We start from the raw sequence: 25,945 nt of genomic DNA on the forward strand, positions 1-25,945 counted from the left end.
CCCGCCCCACCTTAAAGAGTCTGAAGGCGGCGCTTTCGGTACCCGGGACTCGACCGTCCGCCTATCGCAGTCTCTGGCTGCCTCCAAATCTCCCGGCGGCCGTGCCGATTGGCCGTCCCACGCGTCAGTCGTGCTTTCCTGGCTTCGTGTGGGCGGAGCTGTGTGGAGGATATGAAGGGAGGGGTGGCGGGCTAGAGGCGGTGCGACTGTCAATTGTGTTCTCTGTCCTCGTCAAAAGTCGTCTGTTGTTGCCGTGAGTACATCCAAGACGGCCGCGGCGGCTGTGTTCAGTCAGAGCGACTCGCTCCGCGGAGACACACGAAAGAGTCTGCTGCCTGCTGGACGTCAACCTCCGCGCAACTTCGCTCCTTCCTGCACTTTGACATCGGTGTGTTTTTGGGGAGAGGGCAGCGGAGCCTCGAAGCCAACGCTGGATTGTTTTTAAACATTTTCTAACAGCAGCTACTTGTTTCCATCGCTTCTCTTTATTCAGCGAGGCTTTACGCGCGTGTTGGAGTGCTGGCCGCCTCGAGGACAAGTCAGACCGGGGAACGAGGAGGACTTGTTGCGCGTCTCCGGGGAGCGCACCACCAGTCCAGTTTTCATCCAAGTCGATACTGTAGGCTACCTGCTTGTGATGCTTTGATTTGATTGGATCCAGCGGAGCAGTGATGGACTGTGGAGACCAGCTTAGACAAACAGCCTGAAGTCGGCACGGATAGCTGCACACTGTGTATGAGAATCTGCTCGTAATTAAGGAAACTGGGCTGATTAGTTTCCTCCAGGCTGACGGAGCTGCTGCTGAGCTGCTGATGCTTCAGAGAATCAAGAAGCCGTTCTTCGTTTAAATGGCATCCACGCACAGCCAAGGCAAACTTTATTCGGGTCAGATCCGACGACTTAATTAATTTTCCCTCCCCTGCTTTTTTAAAAAAATCGACCCCTTCTTCTCTTCGCCGACATGTCTGAGCGTGATGGATGTGGAGACGGGCTGTACAGTGACGGAGCACCGGACTACGTTCCGCCGAGAGCGTCCCGCGGCCGTCGCAGCGGTGTCACCCTCCCCGGCGGCGGCGGCCAGGACACGGACACCATCCTGCTGGAGTCCGTGAAGGCAGCACCGCGCCGGAGCAGCATCATCAAGGTAAAACCATCCTAAAGCCACGTTTGTTTAGCCTATTTATTTAATTCCATCTGTCGTTTTGGCTCAGGAGAACATAAACCTTTACACTGATGCTTACTGGAGCCATTGGATCCAACAAGTGCCATCTTTGTAAAGGGAAATAATAAATGAGAGAAGCCCAGGGGATTTTTTTTTCATCCCTCCACAACTTAGGCCAAAGTTCACAGACAAGTCTGCATCTTTCTCGCGCCCTCCTCCACCAGCACGTGTGCGGCAGCAGCGCGTTTCTGCTGATAACCCGTCAATGTGCGTCTGTCAAGCAAGCGTCATGTGTGCGTAATGTCAATTTTCACAATCTGCGTCTTTGTGCTTTGACTTACTGCCAAAGCAGCCATAGCACATTTCACACATAGCTGAGTGAGGTGCAGAAACGTTTGACTCATTAGCAAAGAGAGAAGCATGCAACCAAGAGCACCTTAAGGGTTAATTTTTACTCATAGAAGACATTAATAAGGAAGTCTGTGTAGGACACCCGTTCTGAAGTCTCCTCCTTCACACTGCATTAATATCATCAGAGCATAAAGGGTAGCCTCTGTTTATATTGTAAATACCACTGACCCACTGACTGTCAGCTGTCAGCTGTCATGATGACATCATGCTGCTCCAGCCTCACCTGTGCTCAGGTTGCAGGTCACCGGGGCCTGCAGCCGAGTGCGGCTGGGAGGATCATGTTTGAAGGATCATTACCTTTTATGCCTAACATGTCCACTCAATAGCACCGTTGACACCTCAGGTCGTCTGTCACCTGTGCTGCAGCTGCAGAGGAATGTCACTGTGCACTAGTATACAATACAGATACTGGTTTCTTGAAATAAGATCATCTGAAGAAGAAGTATTAGCAAATTCCATGTTTGGTTTTGAACAAAGTGTGAAGGTGTTAAATGCACATTAATCAATTAAAAAAGTTTAAAACAACAAAAGTATTTTTGTCGAAAAACAAATGTGTAAATGATACTGTGTTAGCCTATAAACGACAATGTTATCATGTTTAATCAAAATTACGTTTGCCACCGTTTTAGCCTGCTTAAAATAATTTTAGTTATTATATTGTTTTAAAATCAATGTTAGTTTATAAAAGTTAGTGTTAGCCAGTGTTAACCTGAAAGAGACAATGTGTTCTGAGAGCAGCACCTACCTCACTTTATATGGTATCATTTCATTAGCCTTAACAGTATAATGTTAAAATGTTAATGCATATAGGCCTAGACCTATATAGGTTGTCATATAAGATGCCAAATAATCTTAAATGAGCTGTAGCTAATCTTTATATATTTTTTCAGATTGGTTTTTATCTTGAATTGTAGACAGGGTATATATTACTTAAGTCTAAGAACTTTTATTTAGCTAAAATATTGCAAAAAAAACCCCAACAATTCTGTAATGTTAACGCCTGCTGAAGGAGGAACAGATTGATGCTTTAGTTGCCACTGAGGTTTATGACGTCCTGAGCCCGTTTCACATCCGATGGTGTCAGGTCAGCCTCCATATTTCATGTCAGTGGTGGAGTCACGAGGAAGGCGATGATGATTCTGGCTGGACTCTGTACAGGCTGAGCGTCAGCACCATCTGGAAGACCCAGCTGAACACAGAGTCCTTTGACTGCTGCTGGGCAGGAAGTAGATGGAAAAAAATGGACAGATGAAGGGAGAGATGTCGGTGTTGGGAATGGTTAATCAATGAAGTAATATCAGAATGAAGTGAAGATCAGACTCACAGCCTGCAAGGCGGCAACATTTTAAGCACAAAACTAACTAACTAAACTCTCTAATGTAAAAATGTGCTTCGGTTGTTGGTCTTCTTCACAGAGTTCAGCTCACCTCATCAAAATGCACACATGTAGGCATTTAAGGCAGTTCAATCCACAGATGCTGAACTGTTGCATTGATGCTGCTCTTTTGCTGAAGAGCTGTATTATCAGAAATGTATGTAGCTAATAGCTGATTACCCCCTTTGTTTCCTTCTGAGCAGCTGTAAGGATCTCTAATTCATCATGCTTTGCATAGTCACAGTTTGTCGTTATTGTTTTCCTGCTCATCACATAAGCCTCCTTCATTTACTACAAGATCATGTCTGTATGTTCTGAGTGTTGTGTTTGGCGTTGGCCAGATGTTTTTATCACCATGCTCGCTAAGAGGTCTGATTGACTGAATTGCGCAATCTTGTATCTGTCAGGACGGTGTGATCTCCATCCATGCCTTGAAAATGCTCCAGCAGGCAGGCACCTCCTGACCCTCAATGCCAGAAATAACTCTTTCCCCGTCTCCAGTTTAATAAGAAGAAAATAATTGTCTGTGCTGGGCCTTGGAGAAAAGCCTTCTGTTTGTTTTTATGGAGCACAGACTAGACTGTAGCCAGAACAATGGCGCAAAAACAGTTTGTAATCCTCCTCATACATATATACCAAAAAAAGGATTCTGAAAGCGTTGGTTCGTCCGTCATCATTCAGGCTCGTTTTCATTCATTCATTAGTTGTTATTCAGGCCATGGCCACTGGAGCTGCAGCAGCTGCTTTATCACGCACAGAGAGTGAGTTAAAGGGACGTTAATCTCAATCAAGTTAAACACATTAACTTCAGGCTGTTATATTAATTTTCCCCTAACAAACCATCAGCAATTAGCTTACAGCATTACAGTGTAACGGGCCAGAAGGCGAACATGCACTCTGTGGTAGACACGGCATTCAGGCCGGGGAGAGCAGTGTGGGATTAACCATGAATGAAAACACACAGACGCACACACACAGGTTTTCCAGGATAAGGCTCAGGGGAGAGCTTGGTCAGACATCTCCTGACAGGCCTGTGTGTTGGCTGACTGCTCTCTGTTAGAGTGCTGAAGGACGGCGTCTCTGTCCATCTCCGGTGCTGTTGTGTTTGGAGCGCAGTGGCTTGCTGTCTTGCAGGTTCACCACCAAACTGTGTTTAACACGACTGTTGAGCTGTTTGTCATTCCACACATGATTGACAAGTCAGATGAGAATCAACGTCTTATTTTGAGTTTTCTAAATCCTTTTCACGGCTCTCCTGACAGAAATACATTAACACCTGTAGCCTGTGGCTTTACTACTGCTGCTGGTTACACTGAGAGCAGCAGATTGAGCTTTCAGACATGCACATAATCACTGACAAAGTGACAAAACATCTGTACCTGGCTGTGTTATGTTCATTTTAACATGGTGGTCTATGTGGATTGACTCCCTCTTAGACAGTCTCAGCTGGACAGTTAACTGCATTCTTTTGACACATCTTCATTTTCCAGTGGTTTGTGGCTTTCTGTCACTGTGCCTTTTAGGACTTGACATCTTGAAATTTTATCTAGACAACGAGTAGACCATTTTAATTTTGAGATCCTGAATGACCCATGTGTTTTTATCTTCTCAAACATGATCATAAGCTGAGAAACACAAGTTAAAAAATTCAAAGCGCACAAATGTGGCCTTGATCCATTATGGATAGTAATGGAAAAGTCATGGAATTTCATATGAAGGCCACAGTGGGAGCCATGTTTATGTTTGATATGAGTTTATTTTTGTCCTTTCTCAGAGTGCCATGTGGGCTCCTTATCCCTCTCTGCGTCCTTCTCCTTGTCCATCTGCACTGTTTCTGATGTTGTCTCATTGTTTTCGGGGCAATTTGCTTTCATTTTCCTTCTGTTGTTCCGAGACGTGAACAATGGTTTGTGTCTGCAGTGTACTCCTGGAAACCGGTCAAACTAATGACAATGTATCCTCTGTGATTATGTGTGGTTGTCTGTGTGCAGTTATCACCACTGAGGGCTCCTCTGTCTCCCAGTATCATTCAGCTACTGGTGCCACAGCTCTCCGGCAACAGACCTCATCACAGCTGCTGGTCAGGAGTGAGCGTGATCAAGAGAGACACCGTACATGTCACTCTGCACAGACATTTGTTATTGTTCCTGTTTCCCAACATTCGTTGGACTCTTGAGGATTGCATGGTGTCTATTCCACCATAAATGCCTCTGAGATTCCAGATAAAATGAAAATAGTTTTAAAGAAGAAATCATCCATTTACACTGTTAATCTTACTTTTTTACTAATGATAATAATATTTAAATTAAATAACTTAAAAGGCGACAGCAGAAACTGCTTCTTGGCTAAGCTTGGCTTGTGTTTAGTTTATATGTTAATTTATGTTCAGATATGTGCCGTTTGTTTAGAGTAGAATTGGACAGAAAGGCTGTAATTAATTCATGTGAGGCAGGTGTTTGTGTTCATTGTTCTTTAACATGGTTGATGTGGGATTTTTACTGTGACCTTCACCCCATATGCCTCAACGTCTCCTGTGCAGGATTTCAAACACTGGAGCATAAAATGCATTTTAGATTTGAATAACTGAAAAATCCAAATTAGCTCGGCTAATGTTAGCTGTCATGCAGGTTCACTGCAGGCAGAGGAGAGCTGTTTAAATGCACACATCAGTTCCTTTTCAGACCACACTGCTGGCATCTTTCAGCTGTTCTTTCTGTCTTTTTTTAAATGTTATGCAAAAAAAAAAATAACCTAAGGAGCAGAGCAGTGTGTAGACAGATAGAAACGCTTGTTGTGTTTCGACAGGTTGTAGTAAGGTAAAGCGACAAGAACTAAACGTAAGGGGAAATACTGAAAAAGGAGAAGAGGGTGGGAAAAAGAGTCATTCAGGCAAACATGGGCTGAAGTGTGTGTGTGTGTGTGTGCGTGCTCAGCCGTGCATGGTCGGTGGATATATCACAGAAAACTCTAGAGACTGCATGTCAGGTTGTTTTGCTGTGTGGGGCTTCAGCCTAGAGGGCAACACACACACACACACACACCATCCCAAATTATGTAATTGAGGTGAACAACTTTGATATCAAAAGCAAAAAAAATGAGCTTTCATTTTGAGCACACACAGCATGCACAAGCATAACAAACTGACCATGTTAGCTTTAAAAGAAAGTTAACGTTAATTGCTATAGCAGCCCAAACAGGACAACATTAGGATTTTTATCTCCTGTTTTCCCTCGCCAGCAGTGCAGGAATGTCACTGATATTATCATGATGCGCGATCAACAACATTTTTTCTGTGGCCTACAGTTGAACTGATCTCTGATGTCATTCGTGTGGACTCTGACTTCTTTCTCTCCACCAGATAACCAGATTTTTTCTATAAATGGTTCCTGGACTGTGTGTTTTTTTTCTTAGTTTAATTTAATCCCATCTTATCGTCGTGTTTTCTGCATCATCACACTGTTATTAGTGTGTTCACTCCCGTTGACATTTTGTTTCCTAGGCCAGTGGGTGTGTCCTGCTTTACCCAAACGTTGTGTGTGTGTGTCTGACACCTGCAGTCTGTTAGTGTATGCAAACTTATGTTGTATCAGTGTGTAGGTAACATGAAAGAGTGTGTGTTGGTGTGTGTGGACTCCATGTTTCTGCTCTTTCAGAGCAATGGAATGTTATGTGGCTGCCAGAGTCAGCCACTGTGACTTCACTGGGACCAGTGGTGATCCCTGGCACTACACACACACACACACACACACACACACACACACACACACCTGCTGCCATGGCAACCACATGTGGGACCTACGACAAAACTCCCCCCTAATCCCAACACTCCCATCTCTACGCCCCTAAAGTCTGAGTGCTAGCACCTCCTCTGAAATGATGAAAACACGGCCGTGTCAGTAGATGCTAAGGAGAACATTATAAAGAACAAGTTAGTTTGAAGGATTTCTTCTGATTTTTTTTTTAAAATACAGTCATTGAACTATTAAGAACAAAGTTACTGGAGGAGTAACAGGAAGTATGGTGAGCACCCATCTGAAACATCTCACACCTCCCTTGTTTACATCCCTGTAAATGAATTTTCTACCATTAAAAAGACTAGTTGCAGCAGTGTTACTGAATGGTATTTACATTTAGTACAGCAGCACAGGACTGTCCCCTGTCCTCCTGTCCTTGGACAACAATTGAAGATTGTCAGGCACACTACACTAAATCAAGAGACCACCTAGTGCCGCAAAAAAGACAGAAGTTAGATTTTTAAGGCTTGTTAGTGATTTTTATTCTTAGTAATGAACTATTTCTTGTTATAATCAGCCTTTGTCCTCTAAATCTCCTTTATACACACAGTAGGTGCCACAAATTAGCTTATACAACCTTTTTGAACTTGACATTTTCAAGAACCAAGAGTGATGGGGGATTGAACTGAGTCCAGGCTCGTAGTCGACATCTGTACATTATGTAATTCAGAGCTGACAGTATTGTTTAAATGTCTTCATATGTGCAGCAGTGATAGGACGTAAATGATAAATGCTTGTGGTTGACACATATATAACTTTATGTCATTTCTCCTATTTTTTTCCTGCTTTGTAATTTGTGGTTATTTCTAGAATAACCCTCAGAAATCATTTCCTTTGTAACACCAGAGCGCACTCTCTCTCTCTCTTTCTGTAGCTGGTCTCTCTGTCACCAGCTTTATTCATCCATGCAGAACGAATTGTCACAGAGCGAGAGAAGAGAGGAAAATGATAATGACATGGAGGGTGGCAGATTCTGAGAGCGTAAGCCACAAGTGGAACAGGACGGTCAGGTGCTTTTGAAGACACAAATTACCAGTGAATCATGTGGAGGTAGAAAATGGAAGCAAGAGCAGAAGAAAGTGAACAAAAGGTAGACTGGGAATGTGCAAACAAAAGAGACGGTGTAGCATTTGAACGTCAGCAGACAGTAATATATTTTTGCTGTATCGCTGAAGTCACAACTTTCAGCTGCAGCTGAAAGGATTAATAACATCTTCATCTTTTTTTTCAGCTGTTGATATTACCCAGAAGTTATTGCCCTTGTTTCTCTATATAGACTGTTACACGTTGCAGCTTATAAACTCATCATCTCTGTGTTTTTATGCTGTCAAACTGCCAAATTATGTTTGTTTTCTCAGTTATATTTACCAGTTTGTTGTGCTCAGCAGCAACAAAACTGGTAGTCAGTGATCACAGTGCAGGATTTTCCACATCCAATAATTTACCAAACAAATTGATGCATTTCAAACCATTTTTAATTTAAAAAGCAATACACACCCCTTCATTACCCCAAACAAGATGACACTAACCACTCTTAGCCCCACAGCTGTCTCTCCTGCTACCGTTCCTCATGTAGTTATTGTCCAGTATCTGTAGAATGTAGACCGTCTCACAGAAGAACAACATCACTTTATGTTGGACATATCTTCAAATGTATTCAGGTTTTTAAAAGTTTCATAAACACATTACAGTCTACAGTACATTGACGTATGTGGGCTTATTTTCAGTTTTCCTGGTTGTGTTTCTGTATAATTACCTTTATCAGGCCTCACTTTGGTCTGCAGCAGAGAACAGTCAACAAATCCTATTAAACAGGACTGAAATGGTGCTGACTAAAGCCAAAGCTCATTATGCCCACACTTGTATACTCACCAGGTGCTTCTTCACAGCCCACACTGCTTGTTCAAAGTAAATAAGTCATGAAAAACAAGAGTGTTTTTCTGAATAACTGTAAGACCAAACAGACATTCTTATTAAATTTGCCAGGAGATAAACCTGCTGCATGTGCCTCACCCTAACCAAACTCTTTACCTAAGCTTGAGTAAGCCTGCATACCAGACTCACAGGGTCAGGCAGATAATTGGTCTGCTAAATAATCCACATGAACTAGGTTTATTATTTAATAAACACTTAAGCCATATTTTAAGAAAACTGGCTAAAGGTCAACTCCCTGCTATCTTGTTTGTCTGATCGCTTTTGACATCCCCTACAAGAATGCGTCATTTCAGCCTAAGCTTACATTGCATGATTTATGATTACTATATAAAAACTTCTCTGCATGGTGTGCAGCTGGCTTTAGAGCTGACTGAGACAGTGCAATAGCAATGACAGCTGCCTCATCACATACAGGCCAGTTTTTACACATGCAAATGCAGTTCAGGCCAGATCGCTTCTGTACTGCAGGGTCATGTGATCAGAAGCAAAGCAGTGGAGCCATAACTGAGCTAAAGTTTACTCAGTCATTCACTGCAACCATACATTTACAGTTCCATGTTTTCGGCTTGTGTCTTTTTTTTATTGAGCTTTTGCATCCGAGTCAGTAGGCCTATATTTGGTTCCAAAAAGGGACTAAAAAGGCACATTAAAGTACTTTGTCTGAACAGTATGACTAATTCATTGCTCACTGCTGTGCATATTGTGTGTAGATGGTGAAGTCATTGTGCTCCCAGACATGCTGGGTGGAGTGGACACATCTCACATACCCCATAAAAATGTCCTCATTAAGACCATTCGGCTGCTCCTCTCTGTATCACACTAACTTGAGCTTGAATGGTAAAGTCCGATCTCTCTCTCTCCAGCAGCCATTTCCTGTACGTCAGCTGTGACCTGTACCCTTGAATGAGGATAGCTTTGGTTTCCTTGGCTACCAAGAGGAGAAAAATACTGGCTTCTCCATCTGGCTCCTTTTTTTTGTTTCTTGCACACGCCCATTTTTGTCTTTGGGCACATTTTGGGAGGGTCTCAGCTGTGCATGCAGCACTCTAGGGTGAAGCTGGCTCAGGTTTGCAGTCGAGTTTCCATCCAACTGTTTTTAAATGCAGTTTTGCATAAAAGAACAGAGTGAGAAATGGAAAAAATCTGCTAAATTGAATTGTAAAAAAATCAGCTTGGCTTGGGTGGAAATGTTATTGAGTTGATGGCAGGTTCAGAACAATCAAGATGCATGTGGAGCCAGGGTTTTTCTCACCTTTGGTGGGCAGCTGGGTTGTGGTGAGATCACAAAGTCCCACAAAACCATTTTCCAGACTTCATGCTCTAAGAGCCTGTGTTTGAACCATGGGTGTTCTGGATGACGGTGTAGTGTGAGGAAGTGTTGGCATCTTTTAGGTGTGACAGCAGCAAGAAGTGACTGTTGGTAGGTGAATACTTTTTTGGTTTACTGAAAGTTTTTTGGTCATTATCACATTTTAATCTCCAGAATTTTTACTTCCCAACTACATTTTGGGGGACTTATAGACTCATATCTCAGCTTTGACTTTAATCTTTTCTGGCGGGTTCATGGTGACATTGAGCTGCTTAGAGCTCCCCAGACTTTATTTTCTTATTCTTATCAGTCAGATTTGATTGTGACATTTTTAGTGATGGAGAGAGAACCTGATAAGCCGCCATGTTTGTTGACTTGCAGGCTTTATTCTGTGGCATTCAGCTGCCGTGGCTCTGACTCTGTACTGCGTAGACCAATATATGTTTCAAACTCACCCCAGATCCTCCTGAGCTAGATTTATGTGTGTGATTGTAATGGGCTTGTCATATGATGCAGTTCCCCAGCACACTGCCTGATGGAGAGCTGCGTCACCATCATCACACCAAACTCCAGATGTCCACTTCTTGTGTTTGTGAATGCAAATGATAATTTTCAAATAGAAATTTTGCGGAGGCTGATTGGTGCTTAATAATAAGCAGGCAGGGGCACCGGGAGCTGCTGCATTGACTCCCAGGCACAAACAAATTTTTGCAACGAAGTGATTCCACTTCAGGGACATTAAGACACATGGGACACATCCACTTCACACACACACAGATATATTTGTGCTTTGGGCTTCTATTCAGGTTTAAACAAGGGCTAATTAAAATAATTACTGCTCTTCTAGCATGAAGAGAGCTGCCCTCCACCACCACTGCTTTTCCCCCTCTGCAGTTTTTTGTTGCCACTGCAGGAATTGAGACATCATTAGGAGCCTGTTTGCGCCTGAAACAGTGTGTGACCATATCTCTTTTTTCTCACTTTTGTCTACTGTTTTTTTTTTCATTTCATTTCATTTTTCCCATTAAGCCATTTTACTGGTGCCCGTATATGTTGTTTCCTTAATGCAAATATTTTTTGTTCACATTGTTGTGAGTTTAATACAAAACAACATGTCTTTAGCTTGAACCTCTTGAATAAATATTACTTTTGGATATTCTAATTGAAAGTGATCCATTCAAGCAAGATGTCACCTGAAATCATGTTGTCTGTAAAACTGCAACGTATCGGTGAGCAAAATCCTAACATAGACATGCTAACGTGCTGTTGATGTTTGTTATTATAGTTTATTTTTTTAGCATGCTTACACTCTTGTTAATTGTAAAAAGAACTGAGGCTAATGGGAACAACAGTTTTGCAGCTATGTGATCTTTAAGTAATCAATACAATCATCCTAACTTAATGTGCTGGATTAGTAATGTATTTAGAACACAAACAGGAAAGTCAGAGAGATATGGGGAGAATTCATGATGGTCCATCTGGCAGTTGAATTAATGCTAATTAAGCCCCGTTTGACTGAATTAATCCAAATTAAAAGAGGCTTCAGATTTCATGTTCATTCATGAAGTGTTTCCTCTGTATAGTGTGTGTGTGATTCATGATTTTTGTGAAGTGGGAGGAAGCAGCGATCTGCCGTCCATCTTCACTCTGTGGTACACACAGCTTCCAGGCTTCATACCAAGCAGTACACGCAGGAGTAGTGCTGGTTTGATGTTTCACTCGCTCCATCACTCTGTGTGCTGTTCAGGTCAGCTGGTTATTGAGAAGGCGCCTCGAGCCACAGCACTGTGGATCACTGCTTTGTGTATGGATGTGCGTGTTTTCCTGTCTGACAGATTGACAGACATAAGGACTCACCCATCAGTGAAACATCAGACATCAGAGAAGACATATTGCTCAGAGTATTCAGGGTTCTGGAATTATTTTTGTTCCTGCTGCACGGAACTTGGCTGTAATCTGCTCTGTCATTAGAGTTTCTATATTAGTTAGCTTTCTTGCTATGTTGGTCTTCCTTTGCTGCAGTCAGCTAAACATGGCAGCAGTCTGTACTTTTCAATCCTATTAGTCTCCTCTCTCCTCTGATTCTTCAACCTGAGGATGTTTCTTTTTCACGCTACTGCAGAGATAATCTGCTGCAGCCAACACTGACAGGATTACACAGAGTCCACATTAACTTGTCCCTCTGCTCAGGTTGGATGCCTTCTTACTTCTTATTCCTATTCAGGAAATTCACACTTGGGGTGGAAGGTTAGCAGATTACAGCGGCTAAGACACAGAGTTATTTGTTATGCCCCTCCAGGAAAGACGACGTGATGATGCAGTACTGGTTCTACCTGGATTTTATGTTATGAAGGGGCTTGTTGTAGTTGTGACACCTATTCAGGAACTTGATGTTAATGTAGGATCCAGAAGTGGCACTAAAGTTTGTTAGCTTTAAGCAACAGAATTACTTATGCCCGGTTAACGCTGTGCGATTTTTAGCAATCTTATAAGCCATTGCATGACACGCTATGCAACGTGAATCTAATAAACTTTGGTACAACGTCAAGTTTAATGCGTGCTGATTGTACGATGTCCATTTCAGTAGGCTAAAGTGTCCTGAACTCTCCGCTCTGGGTTTAAGCAGGTGATATATACACCACAAGTACAGACTTGTGGTTTTGAGCCTGTTACACTTTGACTTATCTGGGATATGAGCCGCTAATTGGGATAATTTTAAACATGGATATCACACAGAGTTAATGTCAGTATTCATAGATTAAACATCTCTTTGCGACATACTGTCACCAATTGGTAGTAATTAGTGGGCTGTTCACCTTCATGCTTAAGGGCAACACACTCATGCTTCATCACATTCAAAGAAGAGCTTTCAGAGGTGTCCGTGTAGGACTAGTCCTTCTTTACCTCCATGAAGGTCTGAAATCAGCGAGCACTATTTAAAGATCATTCTCTCTGTTGAAATTCTCTCTCCATCTGTCTTTTAAGGGCTTCCCTGTCCCTCTGTCTCTGTCCTCCCTTTGCCTGTCTGTCTCTCCATTATGGCGGCATATAGTAAACATTTCAGTCACACTCTGTTGCAGGGCTGGCTGATTTATTTAGCACTGCTCCATGTCTGCCTGCGCACAAAGCTGTCCTCTCCATCTCCGTCTCTGCTTGTCACTGCCACATAAATGTACACACACGCCCACATAAACACACACTCTTCTCCTCCATCTTCGCTTCATCTCTCCTCCTGTCCTGTTCCCATTGTGTCCCTCCTCCCTCTTTTAGCCTCGGTGCTTATCTTATCAGGAGCTTCTGTCTGTAGTGAGTGATTTGTTCTTTTCAGGGAGGTTTATATTTCCACGTGTTGGAGTCTGTTTCTGCCTGTTGCTAACACAGAGCAGGTGCTTCAGGTGTTCTGGGGTTTCCACCTAAAAGTATGGTGGGGAGCAGCTGCAGCACTTAACAAGGCTATAGCTCTTCATCGGAGAGAGTTTTAGAAATCTTGCATTCTTCAAGGTAAAACTGTTTTACTTCTCTACCTAGAAGCAACCTTGTTGTCACCATAAACTGTAAAAAAATATGGACAAACCTAGTTGCTCATAGGTTCCACTTCAAGTCCATGTCCCATCTCATTTTGCAGTGTATGAGTCTGCCTAAACTCCTGGTTAATCCAAGCTGGGGTGTTGGAGAATGAGCGCTTGAGAACATGTCATCTGGATGACAAGAGTGTGTGTGAGGAAACTTTTCGGCCCATTGGTTCCTAGAAATGTGTGTGTAGTCCTCTGTCTGTGTGTTTGTATGACTTCTTTTATTTCTAATCTGTTTTGAGCAATTACCCAGTGAGAGAAGTCAGGTCTTATCTGAGGGCCGAGTTAGAGAGCCACCAGTGAAGCATGAAACCGGTCTGAACACAGATACTGCACACCTGAGAGCTGCATGAGGCTGATAGATAGTGTGTGTGTGTGTGTGTGTGTGTGGGGTGTTCTTACCCAGTGTAATTGAAATTCAGGACGGCATGACCCACAACATTAACGTACTAAACCATTAGCTGTGCAGCAGCAGGGCTCGTCGGCCTCATATTCTCTGCACTGACTGCATTTTATCTCATCCAAACCTTTAATAAACTGCAACCTCTGTATATTTTAAGGGCATTTTTCACGTTAACCAGCAGCCATATAAATGCTGCAGTATTTCCTACTCATTACTTTTTATTGATAATTGCAACACAGTGTTTAGAGTCTTTTAAAGGGTGTATTGATTTTGTCACTTTGTGAGACAAGTTAATGCTGCAGTAAATTTGTGGTTCCTGAACAACAGAATCAAGATGGACCTCACAAACCTTTCCACATTTCCACTAGAACTACGTTAACATCATAAGATCTTTTTTAGGTCCAGGAACATTAAGTAAGATGGTTGATGTTGTATTGAAGGCTTTTAGCCTCTTATTGCCTCTATCCAACTGTTGTCAGACTGAACAACAAGCACTGCTGCCAACAACCCACCAGACACAAACACTAACTGTAGTGTTGTCAGTTATTGTTATTTATTTTGACCATAATTGGGGGTGGTTTTATCTGTTGCTTTTTGTCCAGTGCTGCCCCTAAAAGTAGGTAAATGTGTCTCTTTTAAATATGCTTAACACTTACCTGTCTTTGTATCCTGCTGTTTCCCCTCGATTCATCATGACTTTCATGTTCCAGGTTCTGGACAAGGTCAGTTGCAATCATAGACTGTAAATATGGACAGACCTTCTGTGATGTCACCTATTGGTTTGTTAGGCTCAGAGTGTTGACAGCAGCCTAAGCACTTGTTTTGAAGTGTTGTTATTGGCCCATTTGTTGCACATATCTGCGTGTATGTGTTTTACACATATCATGTTTAAATGTCATGACGTTCCACACTGTCCCTCTAAGCTGTTCATTGTAGGCGTCTTGGCCCCTGAAGGCATCAGTGTGTCACTGGGAGCCTGTGGAGCACTGCAGCAGCAAACTGCTCAAAGTAAAGATTTTTCAGAATGATTGCATTTATTGTCTGAGGAGTCAAGAGCACCACATCTGTGCATGTATGCGTGTGTCACCCACGGTGGCACTTATTTCCATGGTTACAGTGATCCAGGATGGCCTATGAAAGCGTGCCTCCTGCAGTCATCGTTGTGTGCTCTCATTACTGCCCTGTGTGTGTCCTCTCCAGCTGAGAGGGGAGGGTGGGGAGGGGCTGGCTGGTTGTTCGGTGGAGGGGGGCATGACAATGCAGGGCTTGTGGGAGAAAAGATGCACACATGAGAGTGGAAGTGCAGCGAAAAGTAGAGCACAAAGCAGCGAAGAAAGCATCAGGGATGGAAATACTGCTGGAAGGCTTCTCATGAGAGACACTCAGCACAATGGAGACACAGATTGATGCCGAGAGATGAAGAAAATGGAAACAGGAGCGGAGGCTTTGATACCCAGAGTCGAGTGGGAATAGACTCATAACTCCCCAAACAACAGCACATCAATTGTTAATTCAACATTTCAACAAATGAGCTAACTTACCTAATTAATTTTTAATTCATGTTTAAATATGGCATTTAAAAAAACATAAAATCACACAAGTGGCTTATTTGCATACATTTGCTGTCAAAGGGTGAAGTGCGCTGACCTAACAAATTGACGGGTACGTGGAAGTCCAAAATTTAATTTAGCACATCAACACTCGTCATCGATCGTAAGCACTCACAGTGGCTTAAAGCTGTGATTTGTTTCATATGACAGTGGGCTAAAAACACCACTAAATCCTTCATGTTATTTGTGGTCGTCACACTGAAGTGAGAGCCTGAGAGTGACCCTGCTAAAAGCTGCATATTATACTGAGTCATGTCAAGCTCCCAGGAGATTATTATTAAATCCCAAACTGTTGCATGGTGAAAGTAGTCGGGTTGAATTAAGTTCTCCTTTTCACTGACACTGACATCAACAGCTACACATGAATGGGCTGACAATGTTTTTTTATGATTTTGATATTTCATTATAAAATGTCCTCCTGAAAAGCTCCAATAAAATCTATCAATTTTCAAACAAATGAAATAAATAAAATACATTAATGCAATTTTAATTATTCATTTATTCAGCAAAAAAATTAAAACTTATTAAATTTAGACAAACGTAATGGTAATTAAGTATTAGGTTAGAACTATATTAGGTCAACAATTGATCATTATCATTTGAAGATGGTGGTCTTATCGAGATAAAGGCAGCAGCTACATGAGCCTAAACCCATTAACATCAGTTAATGTTGAAATTCAAACAATAGCTTTGAGCTTTAGAGGTTAAGCCACTTGTTGAACTCCTGCATATTTCACAGGTTTATCTCTCCTCACGCTCGCTTCAACAAATGAAATATTTGTGCCCGCAGAATAACTGTAAAGAGAAGTGTTTTTGAAAAAGTTGATCTGCTCACTGCCAGCAGGTTTGTTAAAGTTTAAATAGAACCAGTGTGTGCCAATTAATGTATTGTTTTCTATTTAACCTGTGAGTCATTCAGGCCTCATGAACGCATTTACATTCAAACATGCAGACTATAAATATTGACTCTGGAGACGATGTGGTGCTATAAAATATAGACTCGTGTGGTCTCCATGGAGATAGTTATGCGAACACTTGATAACCCCCTTGATACAGGGTTGCTGAAAGGGGCATGCTGTTAAATAAGCACACCTGGCGGAGCGCTGGGTTCCTGACCTTAAACGAGCTGATTATAGATGCTGTTCTCCTAAATAGACGTGTTTGCTAACACATTTTTGTCACATGACAAATAAAAAGTCATTGACACTGATAGGACTTCCTGTGAGACTGAGTTGATGGAACATTAAGTCCTATATATAGCATTATCTATGAGCGTGTGTTGTGGATATGGGTTAGAGCATAAAAAAAACAGTGTGTGTTGGTGTATGGATAATCATGTGTGAGACAGAATATGCAGCTAATGAGTTTGAGACTGATAGCAGGTTGTTGCAGTGACAAATGGTACTGATGTAGGAATATATATATATATATATATATATATATATATATATATATATATATATATATATATATATATATATATATATATATATATATATATATATATATATATATATATATATAGGACAGTGAAAAGTAGTCTGGCTAATGCTGTATTCAAGTGTGTGTGTGTGTTGGGTTGCATGTTTTTTCACTGAATTTTAAGCAGCAGCCATGATTGTGAGAACCAGAAGCTTATTTGTCTGTCTTTTTTTCTTCCGTCTGTGAGGTATGTAACAGTGCGTTGTGTTTTTGTGCTGAAAACTGAACTAAAACTGAAATCCTTTGACTTTTGAAAATTGATAGAACAGAACTGGGATCTTTTTGTGAAGCCGCAGCGTACTGTGGTATCAGATTTTAATGACCACAAGAGCTTCCTTTGAACTCGCTTTCCTAAACACAGGGTGAACTTAACAGGATGTGACATAGAAATAAAGCATGATGCTGTTAGTTCCCTGGTATGATTAAACTAAGACTTTTTTTAATCACGTATTTGTTTGTTGGCGTGGTAATAAAATATAGAGCCAAAGTAATGCTCCTACTTAATGCTAGAGTCTGTTTCAGTTGTTTCTCAGTGATCACTGGATGGACAGAAACAACACTTGAGGTTTATTCTACATGATGGCGTCAAGGAGGCCAACAATAGTCTGTTTTTCAGGTTGTGCAGGGTTTCCTGCAGCGCTTTATAGTTAGGACGGCCGCTTAACAAATGCCCCCCGCCCTGACTATGTCCCCCCAGGAAAAAAAACTGAAAATATTCTGCAGCACACAACCTCTCTCTTGGTCTCTGTACACTCCCCTCCCAGGTACGTGCACCCACACACTTAGTTTCTTAAAGCAGACATGCCACTCTTATAACATCTGTTTCATTAAGATAGGTTATGTCTTAGACCCCCACCACCTCATTAGAAGCTCAGTTCCAGACCTCTGATTCTGCTTTTCCATACCTGTATCTGGTTCTGTGTAAACAGATTGATAAACAATTGACCAGTGATTGCCTGATTAGTGGGTGCGATCCCCTTTTTCTGATCAAAGCACTGCTGTTGTTGGATGATTTAGGGATTTGTGGGTGTTTGTGAATGGGTGAATGACAGGTAAATTGAAAATCAGACCACAGTGAATGTCTTTAGGTGAAATAGAGTATTTATCCAGGTCCAGGTTGATCAGTCTTTCACTATCGCTGCTGGTTCAGGAACTATGTACGGAGTTAAGCTACACCCTATGGGCCTTCTTTTCAGGACAGAAAGCATGACGGTGCATTTTTTGCTCTACAGGCTTTCATGAAAAGGAAGTAATGCTAATCACGCTGATACCAGTTAATCTCTCTTGATAGAAGCTGCTGGGATCTGCACCTTAAACCACCACAGGGTCTGACATGTCACAGTAACGCATGTCGGGATGGATGGATGGATAGGAGGAGGTGGTAATGGACAGAGAATAGATGGGTGGCAAAACCGAGACAAGACAGCAGGACGAAGCGATACAGCGAGCAAGAAACAGATTATGATAAATGTCATTCTATTATTGCCTGAATAGAATATAGGACAGTGGAAGGAGGAGGGGGTATGGGGGTGAGACGGAGGAAGATGGAGAGAAATGGAGTTGCTGAGGGGAGAGGAGGTGTGTTGGAGGTTAGTAGAGCGGTAAGTGCAGAAGTGTGTCATGGAATACTGAGACACACACAGTGACACACTGAGGCGAGAGATGCTGTCAGACAGGCCGGTCAGTGTTGTGTTGTCTCAGCAGGAAGTCAGTGCTTTCAGACTGAATCCATTCAATACTGATCCACTGCAGGAGCCGCATGAAGCATTTTGCATCCACTACTGACCAGAACTGGAAGAAGCTTATCTGCCTTTCTTAGTTTAACCTGTAGTTTGGGCTGTATCTGTGATGCTGTTTTTAATTGAAGGTTTAGTTGAGATAGTAGACTCACCCGGAAAATATCATCTGGATTTGTGTTAAACAGCTGCAGAATGACAACAGTGCTGCTGCTAATTATTTTTGAATAGAGAGCACTGTGAGAAATGTCTGCATTTTGTGGAGTGCATGTTCTCCCTGTGCCTGCATGGGTTTTCTGCAGGTGCTCTGGCTTCCTCCCACATTCTAAAGACATGCTTGTTAGGTCAATTGGTGACTCTAAATTGCCTGTAGGTGTGAGTGTGAATGATTGTCTTTCTGTTTGTTGCTCTGCACTGGTGACCTGTCCAGGGTGTACCCCGCCTCTCACCCGTAGTTAGCTAGGATAGGCTCCAGCCCCCCCCCCCCCCCCGTGACCCTGCAATGCAGGATGAAGCGGGTTGATAGATGATGGCCGGATGATGGAGTGTTTTTAGTTTTTGCTCCTTTGTGCTGTTTGAGCCCAAAATCTCAAAATCAAAATCTTTTCGGTCTTGAGGACTCTCTGCTTGGATTAATGAGATCTCCTGGAAACTTTGACAAATTGTCCTGATAAAGTTAATGATACGTAATTGTTTTCAGCAAAATAATATTTATAACAGATAATGATTTCTGAAGCCTTAATACAGTCTCCAGAGGTAAAACGCTAAGTCATTACACAGGTTAACACGGGGACAGTATCCAGGTCGTGTACGGACTCCGGAAGCTTTGCCTAGAGTTTATTTTCAACATGGCTACAATGGAATCGACTGACTTTCCGCAGTCTGAACACGAGGTTAAGGTTGTGTTTGACAGAACAGAGTGAACGTCAGAGCAGAGAAAGTCAGAAGCAGTGTCCAGCTGTGATCACCTCACCCTGCTCCCAGCATGTGCTGACTGCAGGAAAGTGTGTGTGTGTGTGTGTGTGTGTGTGTGTGTTTGGGTGCAAACTTGGATATGGAAGCAATGGAAAAAAACACCCGGGGGTTGTATTAGGGTGCCGGGGGTTTGCCAGCTTCATAGTCAATGCTAAGCTAACACGCTAACACGCACACACACACACACACACACATTACTGAAACACTACTGTTTGTTTGCTCTCTTTGGGGGAAAAAACATTACATAATGAAATCTTCTTATGTAACAAATGTAGTCAATACACATAGAAACACACGTGCACACACAGACACACAATCACTAAGACAAATACACCAGAGACAAATGCAGGATGCAAGGTCATATAAAACAGAGGTAAACACAAAACGACACACCGAGACATAAACACAGGGAGGAAAAGTACAAATAAACAGCTGTTCAGCTATGTGCTGCACTCTAAACATTGACTTTACCATCACTCATTCATGTCATTTACACAGTAAGCAACAGGCCTGCAAATACACACACGCACACACACAAGCTGAGGTCCCTCAGCCCACCGGATGTCTGTGTGTTTGTGTTGCTGCTTCGGAGAGCAACATGGGAAATTTGTTCGGTTGCTCTAATTCCCACACAGCAAACTCTGGAAGTTAATTAATGAGCCGAACGTGCCCTCACTAACAGAAAACACTCTCCTTATTTTTGGGTACATTTTTACAGTTGTCACTCATCAATAATAAACAATTTGTGCCTCAAGCACCTCAGGAGGACTCGTGGTGTTTTCCTCCATCTTATCCTCCATGTGGAGGGAAGGGGTAAACTCATTCACCGTCAGTCCTTGAAGCCTTTTCTGCTCTTAAGGACAAATATACTGAATCTTATCTGAATCTTGTGTTTGTGTTGCTGCACTATAATTACACTCACATTAAATCCTCCTCCGTTTTTGGGATGTTTTTGCAAAAACCACAATATATTTTAGAATCCAGGCTTTGGCAAGTTTATATCCCATCACATCACTGTATGACGTAAGCCAGCGGCTTCATCACAGTGAGGGATGTTCAGCTCTTCTCTGTTTCCTCCTCAGCAATTTATGGTTCTGATTGGTCAAAGTTCGTGATAGATGAACAGTTTCATAGGACAAGTGTCATGATGATTGTGTAGTCTCTGCAGTGTTTGCATTAGTTAAGTTCTTTAGTTCTTTTTCTGCTGGTCATACTGGTAGAAACTTGTCCAGGCTGTAATTTTCCTGTGGTTCATCGTGTTCTCTCCAGCTCTCCAAATATGAGCAAATGCTTGCCCATTAGGTATCAGCTTCTGACTTCATGTACCTATAAAACCTTGTGTCAGCTGGATCACAGTGCAAACTCACAACAAAGTTTGTGTGCACAAACAGTTTAAATTTACCCTCTGTGTGATTAAAGGGGGGGATCTGGCATTGATCTTGACCACCAGTTAAATGAAAGGAATGAAAGGAAAGAAAACAGTCAAACAAACCCGGACTCCAAAATGCCTGAGTTTGATGAATATGAAATCAAAAAAGAAACAGTTGCACTCACAAACAAGCTTACGTGTGTTTTTATGCCAATACTAAATCTGTTTTTATATCTTTAAAATGGATATACAGCACATTATTTTCATTTCTCACACACGGCGAAGTAACTAGAATGTTTTCCACTGCACACTCTTTCTCTTATCCTCGAGGACCCACAGATGGTGTAACACAAAAGTAATATTTTTGTAATATTCACCTGAACAGCATCCCCACATTCATCCTGGAACGTTCTCTATCCCAGCCTGACTGTCCCTGGACTTTGGGGATCAGAGGTCAGAGTGATATCTGACACACTGCAGCAAATACTGAGCTGTAATATAATAACAGCCTCGTAACAGTGAGTTAATAAACCTGTACTATCATGAAACGTTTTTAACAGGGAATCATTAGCCTGGGGTTTCCATCTCAGATTTGTAGTCTTGCTCTTGTTATGCCTGTTTATCAGCCCAGCTGCTCCTTGTTTCTGTTCAACTATTTCAAGGCCATTATCTTTTTTTCCTTCCATTTGTAACGGTAAGGTCATCTGTCTTTGTTTCTCTCCTCCTCCTCCTCACCCTCCCATTTCTCTCTTTACTTGCTGTTTATAGCTTAGTTGGCTTCATTTCCTTGTTATTAGCAGAAAACCCTTCTGAGAAGCTTTTTGGACTGTGGACTGGAGGTTCTAAAATTATTCTTCTGTACAGCAGTGTTTCATTTGTTTCCATAGATCACACAGCAGCTCAGATGTTCCTGCTGTTAATGTGAGCTTCACTGACTTGTTTTTTATTGTATTTATTACAAATCTGTTTGTTATTAAGCATCTCTTTTTCAAAAGCATGACAGTTGTGGAAAAAGTCTCTCTCTCTCTCTCTCTCTCTCTCTCTCTCTCACACACACACACACACACAGTGTTGAAGCTGCCTCACTCTGTTCAGAGGGCAGCTGGCTTGGTGTTTGACCTTGTTTTTTTTTTTTTAAAGCAGAGCCATAAATCCCTGTTTGTGTCTGGGCCCTGGTCAACTGCACATTGCATGCCTGTCACCATCATTATTACAGCTGTGCAGTTTATTAGTGTTGTATATCCAGAAGTTTAGACAAAGTTATTTCCAAATTATAATAAGGAATGCTCAAGTCTTTTCCTCTCAACATTGAAATTAGGATTGTATTTTGTGTGACGTAGTTGACATCTGATGCTTTACACGCCTCTTACTAATAGAATCAATAATCTTACATGATATATTGATTTAAAACGGTGTTTATCTGGCTTTTTACACACGCTTTTTTACATCAAACTGCTTAGATGTGGTCCTCCTTAGTTATCAGAATGGCATCCACAGCAGCAGACTGTTTTTGTGTGTCTGACCTCTTTAATGTTTCCATGTATTCTCAGCGTTTCTCAATGTGAGTTATGCTGAATATGAACTGATTTGGGCTGAAACTTTTTACATAGTTGAGAATAAAGACATGACATGTCCCATTAGCCACTTAGATAATTAGTTTGCTAACAGCTAGTTAAGCTTAGTTGTATGTCTCTATGGTGTGGATACATACAGTGAACCCATACACATATTATATATACACAAACATGCACACTTATATCCAGACATAAACAGGCTAACACAGCAGAGGGAGTTTCAAAGCTCAGGGGGATCATTTATCAGATGCTGCACATAGCCGGTGACGTCCCTGACCCTGGGAACCTACAAAGACATGACATAAGAGCAACACTGGCCACCAAGCAGATGTTTCAGATGTTTTTTCTTGTAGTTCAAAAGTTCTGATTTCTTTTGCACCAATGATTGGAACTTAAATGCACATGTTGGTTTGCGGAAATCCTCCAGGCTCAGGCCCTCTCACAGGAAATGGGTGTGACAGCGGGTTGAGACACACACACATTTACAGTAGTGCACACACACAAATTACTTTCCCTCTCCTCTCTCCTCTTGTTTGTACAGGATTAAAAAAAAGAAGACGATTTCATTATCTCATCTAGTGCCCTTCACCTGGAGTTGCTAGGCAGCGCCTGAAATTACATTTGAAACAGAAATGTAATAGCAACAGTGATTGCTTTTGTGTGTGTGTGTGCAGACCGGTCTTTGGTCTGTCATGTTTCCGTGGGTACGCTGGTTTTCAGAGGGCGTTGCGTAACTGCTGTCTCGGCCAGTGCTTGGCTTGTGTGTCAGACCCGGTGTTTGTCTGCTGCAGAGCCTTCTGGAGACATTTTTGCTGCTGAAGGAGTTTCCTCCATCACATACACATAACTCTGTAGTTGTGAGGACATAACTGTATGGACATCCTGACTCTTTTGTTCTCATTTATAATATTTACACAGAAAGCAGTAGAATGTGGGGTGCATATTTCTATACGTGTGGCAGCTACTTTACTTATTAAAAAGGAAAAGGGAGCACTACTAAGCAGAAGTGGGACCTGTAACACACACTAATGTTTGTTGTTTAAAATCATTATTGATGGATGGACATGTTGTGTCGGCCTCCACTGCCTTCTTAAAGAGCAGTTGAGGAGGCACAGGCATTAACGTCTCAGAAACACCTGAGTCCAGGTTAATTCAAACATCCAGCTGTCACTTTGAGTGGCCTCTCTTCTAATTATGCACACATTTAGGTTGTTTAATGCTGAAGAATGTTTGCATACTTACAGTGCTAGTGTGTCCTCAGAGTACGATGGTGTCCAATTAAAACTGGGACACACAAACAAAAGAGGACATGTGTACACACACACACACACACATTTCTACACACCATGTCTCCCATTACATTCATCATACATGGCCCACATGCGCTCATGTGTTGTTCAAATTTATTATACATCAGGATAAGCCACCTGAGATCTGCTATCCTGGTTTGATAGCTTTTATAGTCAATTATTCAAAATAAGCTTCTCCCCTCTTCCTGCTTTTCATTCTCCTCCTCCTCCTCGTTGTTTCTCTGAAAGATTCATCAAGCCATTTACTAAACATCTCCTTTTCAGAGGCATACAGGGTCGCTGTACTCTTTCTATTCTTCCCTCTGCTGCTGGTCTTTATTTTCACATCTCCTTCCTGCATTGTGACTTTTTTTTGTGGAAGCTGATTGTGTTTTCTGAGATTCCTACCTGAACTCCCCTCCTCTCTTCATGCAATTCTCCTCTTCGTCCATCATTCTTATTCCCTTACAAGGCTCAGCCTGGCTGTCTTATCACCTCCTCCTCCTTCTCTTCCTCCTATTCTTTCTGTCGCTTTTCCCTCCTCTTGAGCTCTGGATTAATCTCTGTTTCTCTACAAGTGTGCGTTTGTGATTGTGTGTGCGCGCTTATAGAGGCCCACCAGAGAAGCCGGGAAGCTATAAGCTCTTACATAACAAATGTCCTCTTGACTTGGAAGTGTGTCATTGCTTTGGATAAAGGCCCCTTGTGGCCACTGCCTAAAGACCTACTAGGCCTCCCTTGATAACAGTAATGCCTGTAGGAGGGATGTAGCAATAAAGGGCAACAATAGAGAAAAATTGGAGTGATGGAAAAGGGCACAGGAAGAGGACAGAAAGGAGACATGATCAACAAGAGGCGTGCTGATGCGACCATTTGAAAGGGTCAAACACTGATGGGATTCAGCAGGAGTTAAGGGAAAGAGGAGGAATAAAGACAAAGCTACACAAACAAAGAAAAGGCAGGGAGAGGACAAGGCAGTGAGCTGGGTGGGTTCACTGTGTCCTCTGTTGCCACAATAGTTTAATTTATGTGATGTGTGTTACAGATGGTATTGGGCATTACTGTCTGCTACAGAGACAGGAAGCATGTCAGCACAGGGACATGCAGGAATACAAATTTTACAAAACCATTTTCTCTGAGCGATTGTCCCTGCATGAACATTTGACATCGGGTAATTGTAAAAAAATTATGATTCACTAAAAGGAAATGTATTCTTTCTTTATTAACTATTGCCAAAACTGCTCCATTCATCACAGCCAGAAACTACAAAAACAAGGACAGTCTGTTGAACTTTCTGATGGTCCTTGGATGCCTCATCCAATCCTCAAAAAACAATTCTAAAATTATAACCAAATCTGAGTTTAAAATTGTTATATAATTTTTTTAGTGTTTTTACTAACAGGATTCTGTCATAAACAACATATTCTGCACTCCTCAGCACAACTAGGAATTAACATCCTTGTGACCAGCTGTCACATGACCAGAAATCAGCGAGTATTTGGCTAATCTGCAGGCTTTCTACAGTGGATGTTTTTTCTGCTGTTGGTAGGTGACAGCTGTGGGCACCTGGAGAAAATGCAGAACATACTTATCTTTGTTTATTTACGTTTCTGTAAAATGAATAACCAAAGACACTGATGTTGCTAACTTTGCACTCTCCAACTTAAAAAATGTGAGCTCCCTGCAGATTTCCAAAAAACCCTTATGATTCTGACTGAGCATAAACATAGAAATTAGCCTGGAATAATATTAGTAGTATTAGCCTAGAATAATATTTTTGCTAATTGGTGGTCTCATTCTGATTTAAACAACAGAATGTTCATCTGTTCTGGATAGCTTATCTGGTTGTGATGTTTTACTTGTATAAAGAGCGGAGTCTTCAGTCTCATCAGTCTTTTTCTACCAGTCACTGTTGTGGAGGTAGAACTCCATCTCCAGGACGACAGTGT

General features: G+C 42.0%; 1 protein-coding gene across 1 annotated transcript in view; it reads left to right on the forward strand.

The window, feature by feature from the left end:
* Positions 1–222: 222 nt before the first annotated feature.
* plcl1 (phospholipase C like 1) overlaps positions 223–25,945 on the forward strand; it is a 50,394-nt gene continuing 24,671 nt past the window's right edge. The window contains exon 1 of the mRNA XM_028393182.1: positions 223–1,144. Within this exon, the coding sequence (XP_028248983.1) occupies positions 962–1,144 (183 nt within the window). The 5' untranslated portion in view covers positions 223–961. The remainder of the gene's footprint in view (positions 1,145–25,945) is intronic.

Source organism: Parambassis ranga, chromosome 21, assembly GCF_900634625.1.
Source record: "Parambassis ranga chromosome 21, fParRan2.1, whole genome shotgun sequence".
Taxonomy (NCBI): domain Eukaryota; kingdom Metazoa; phylum Chordata; class Actinopteri; family Ambassidae; genus Parambassis; species Parambassis ranga.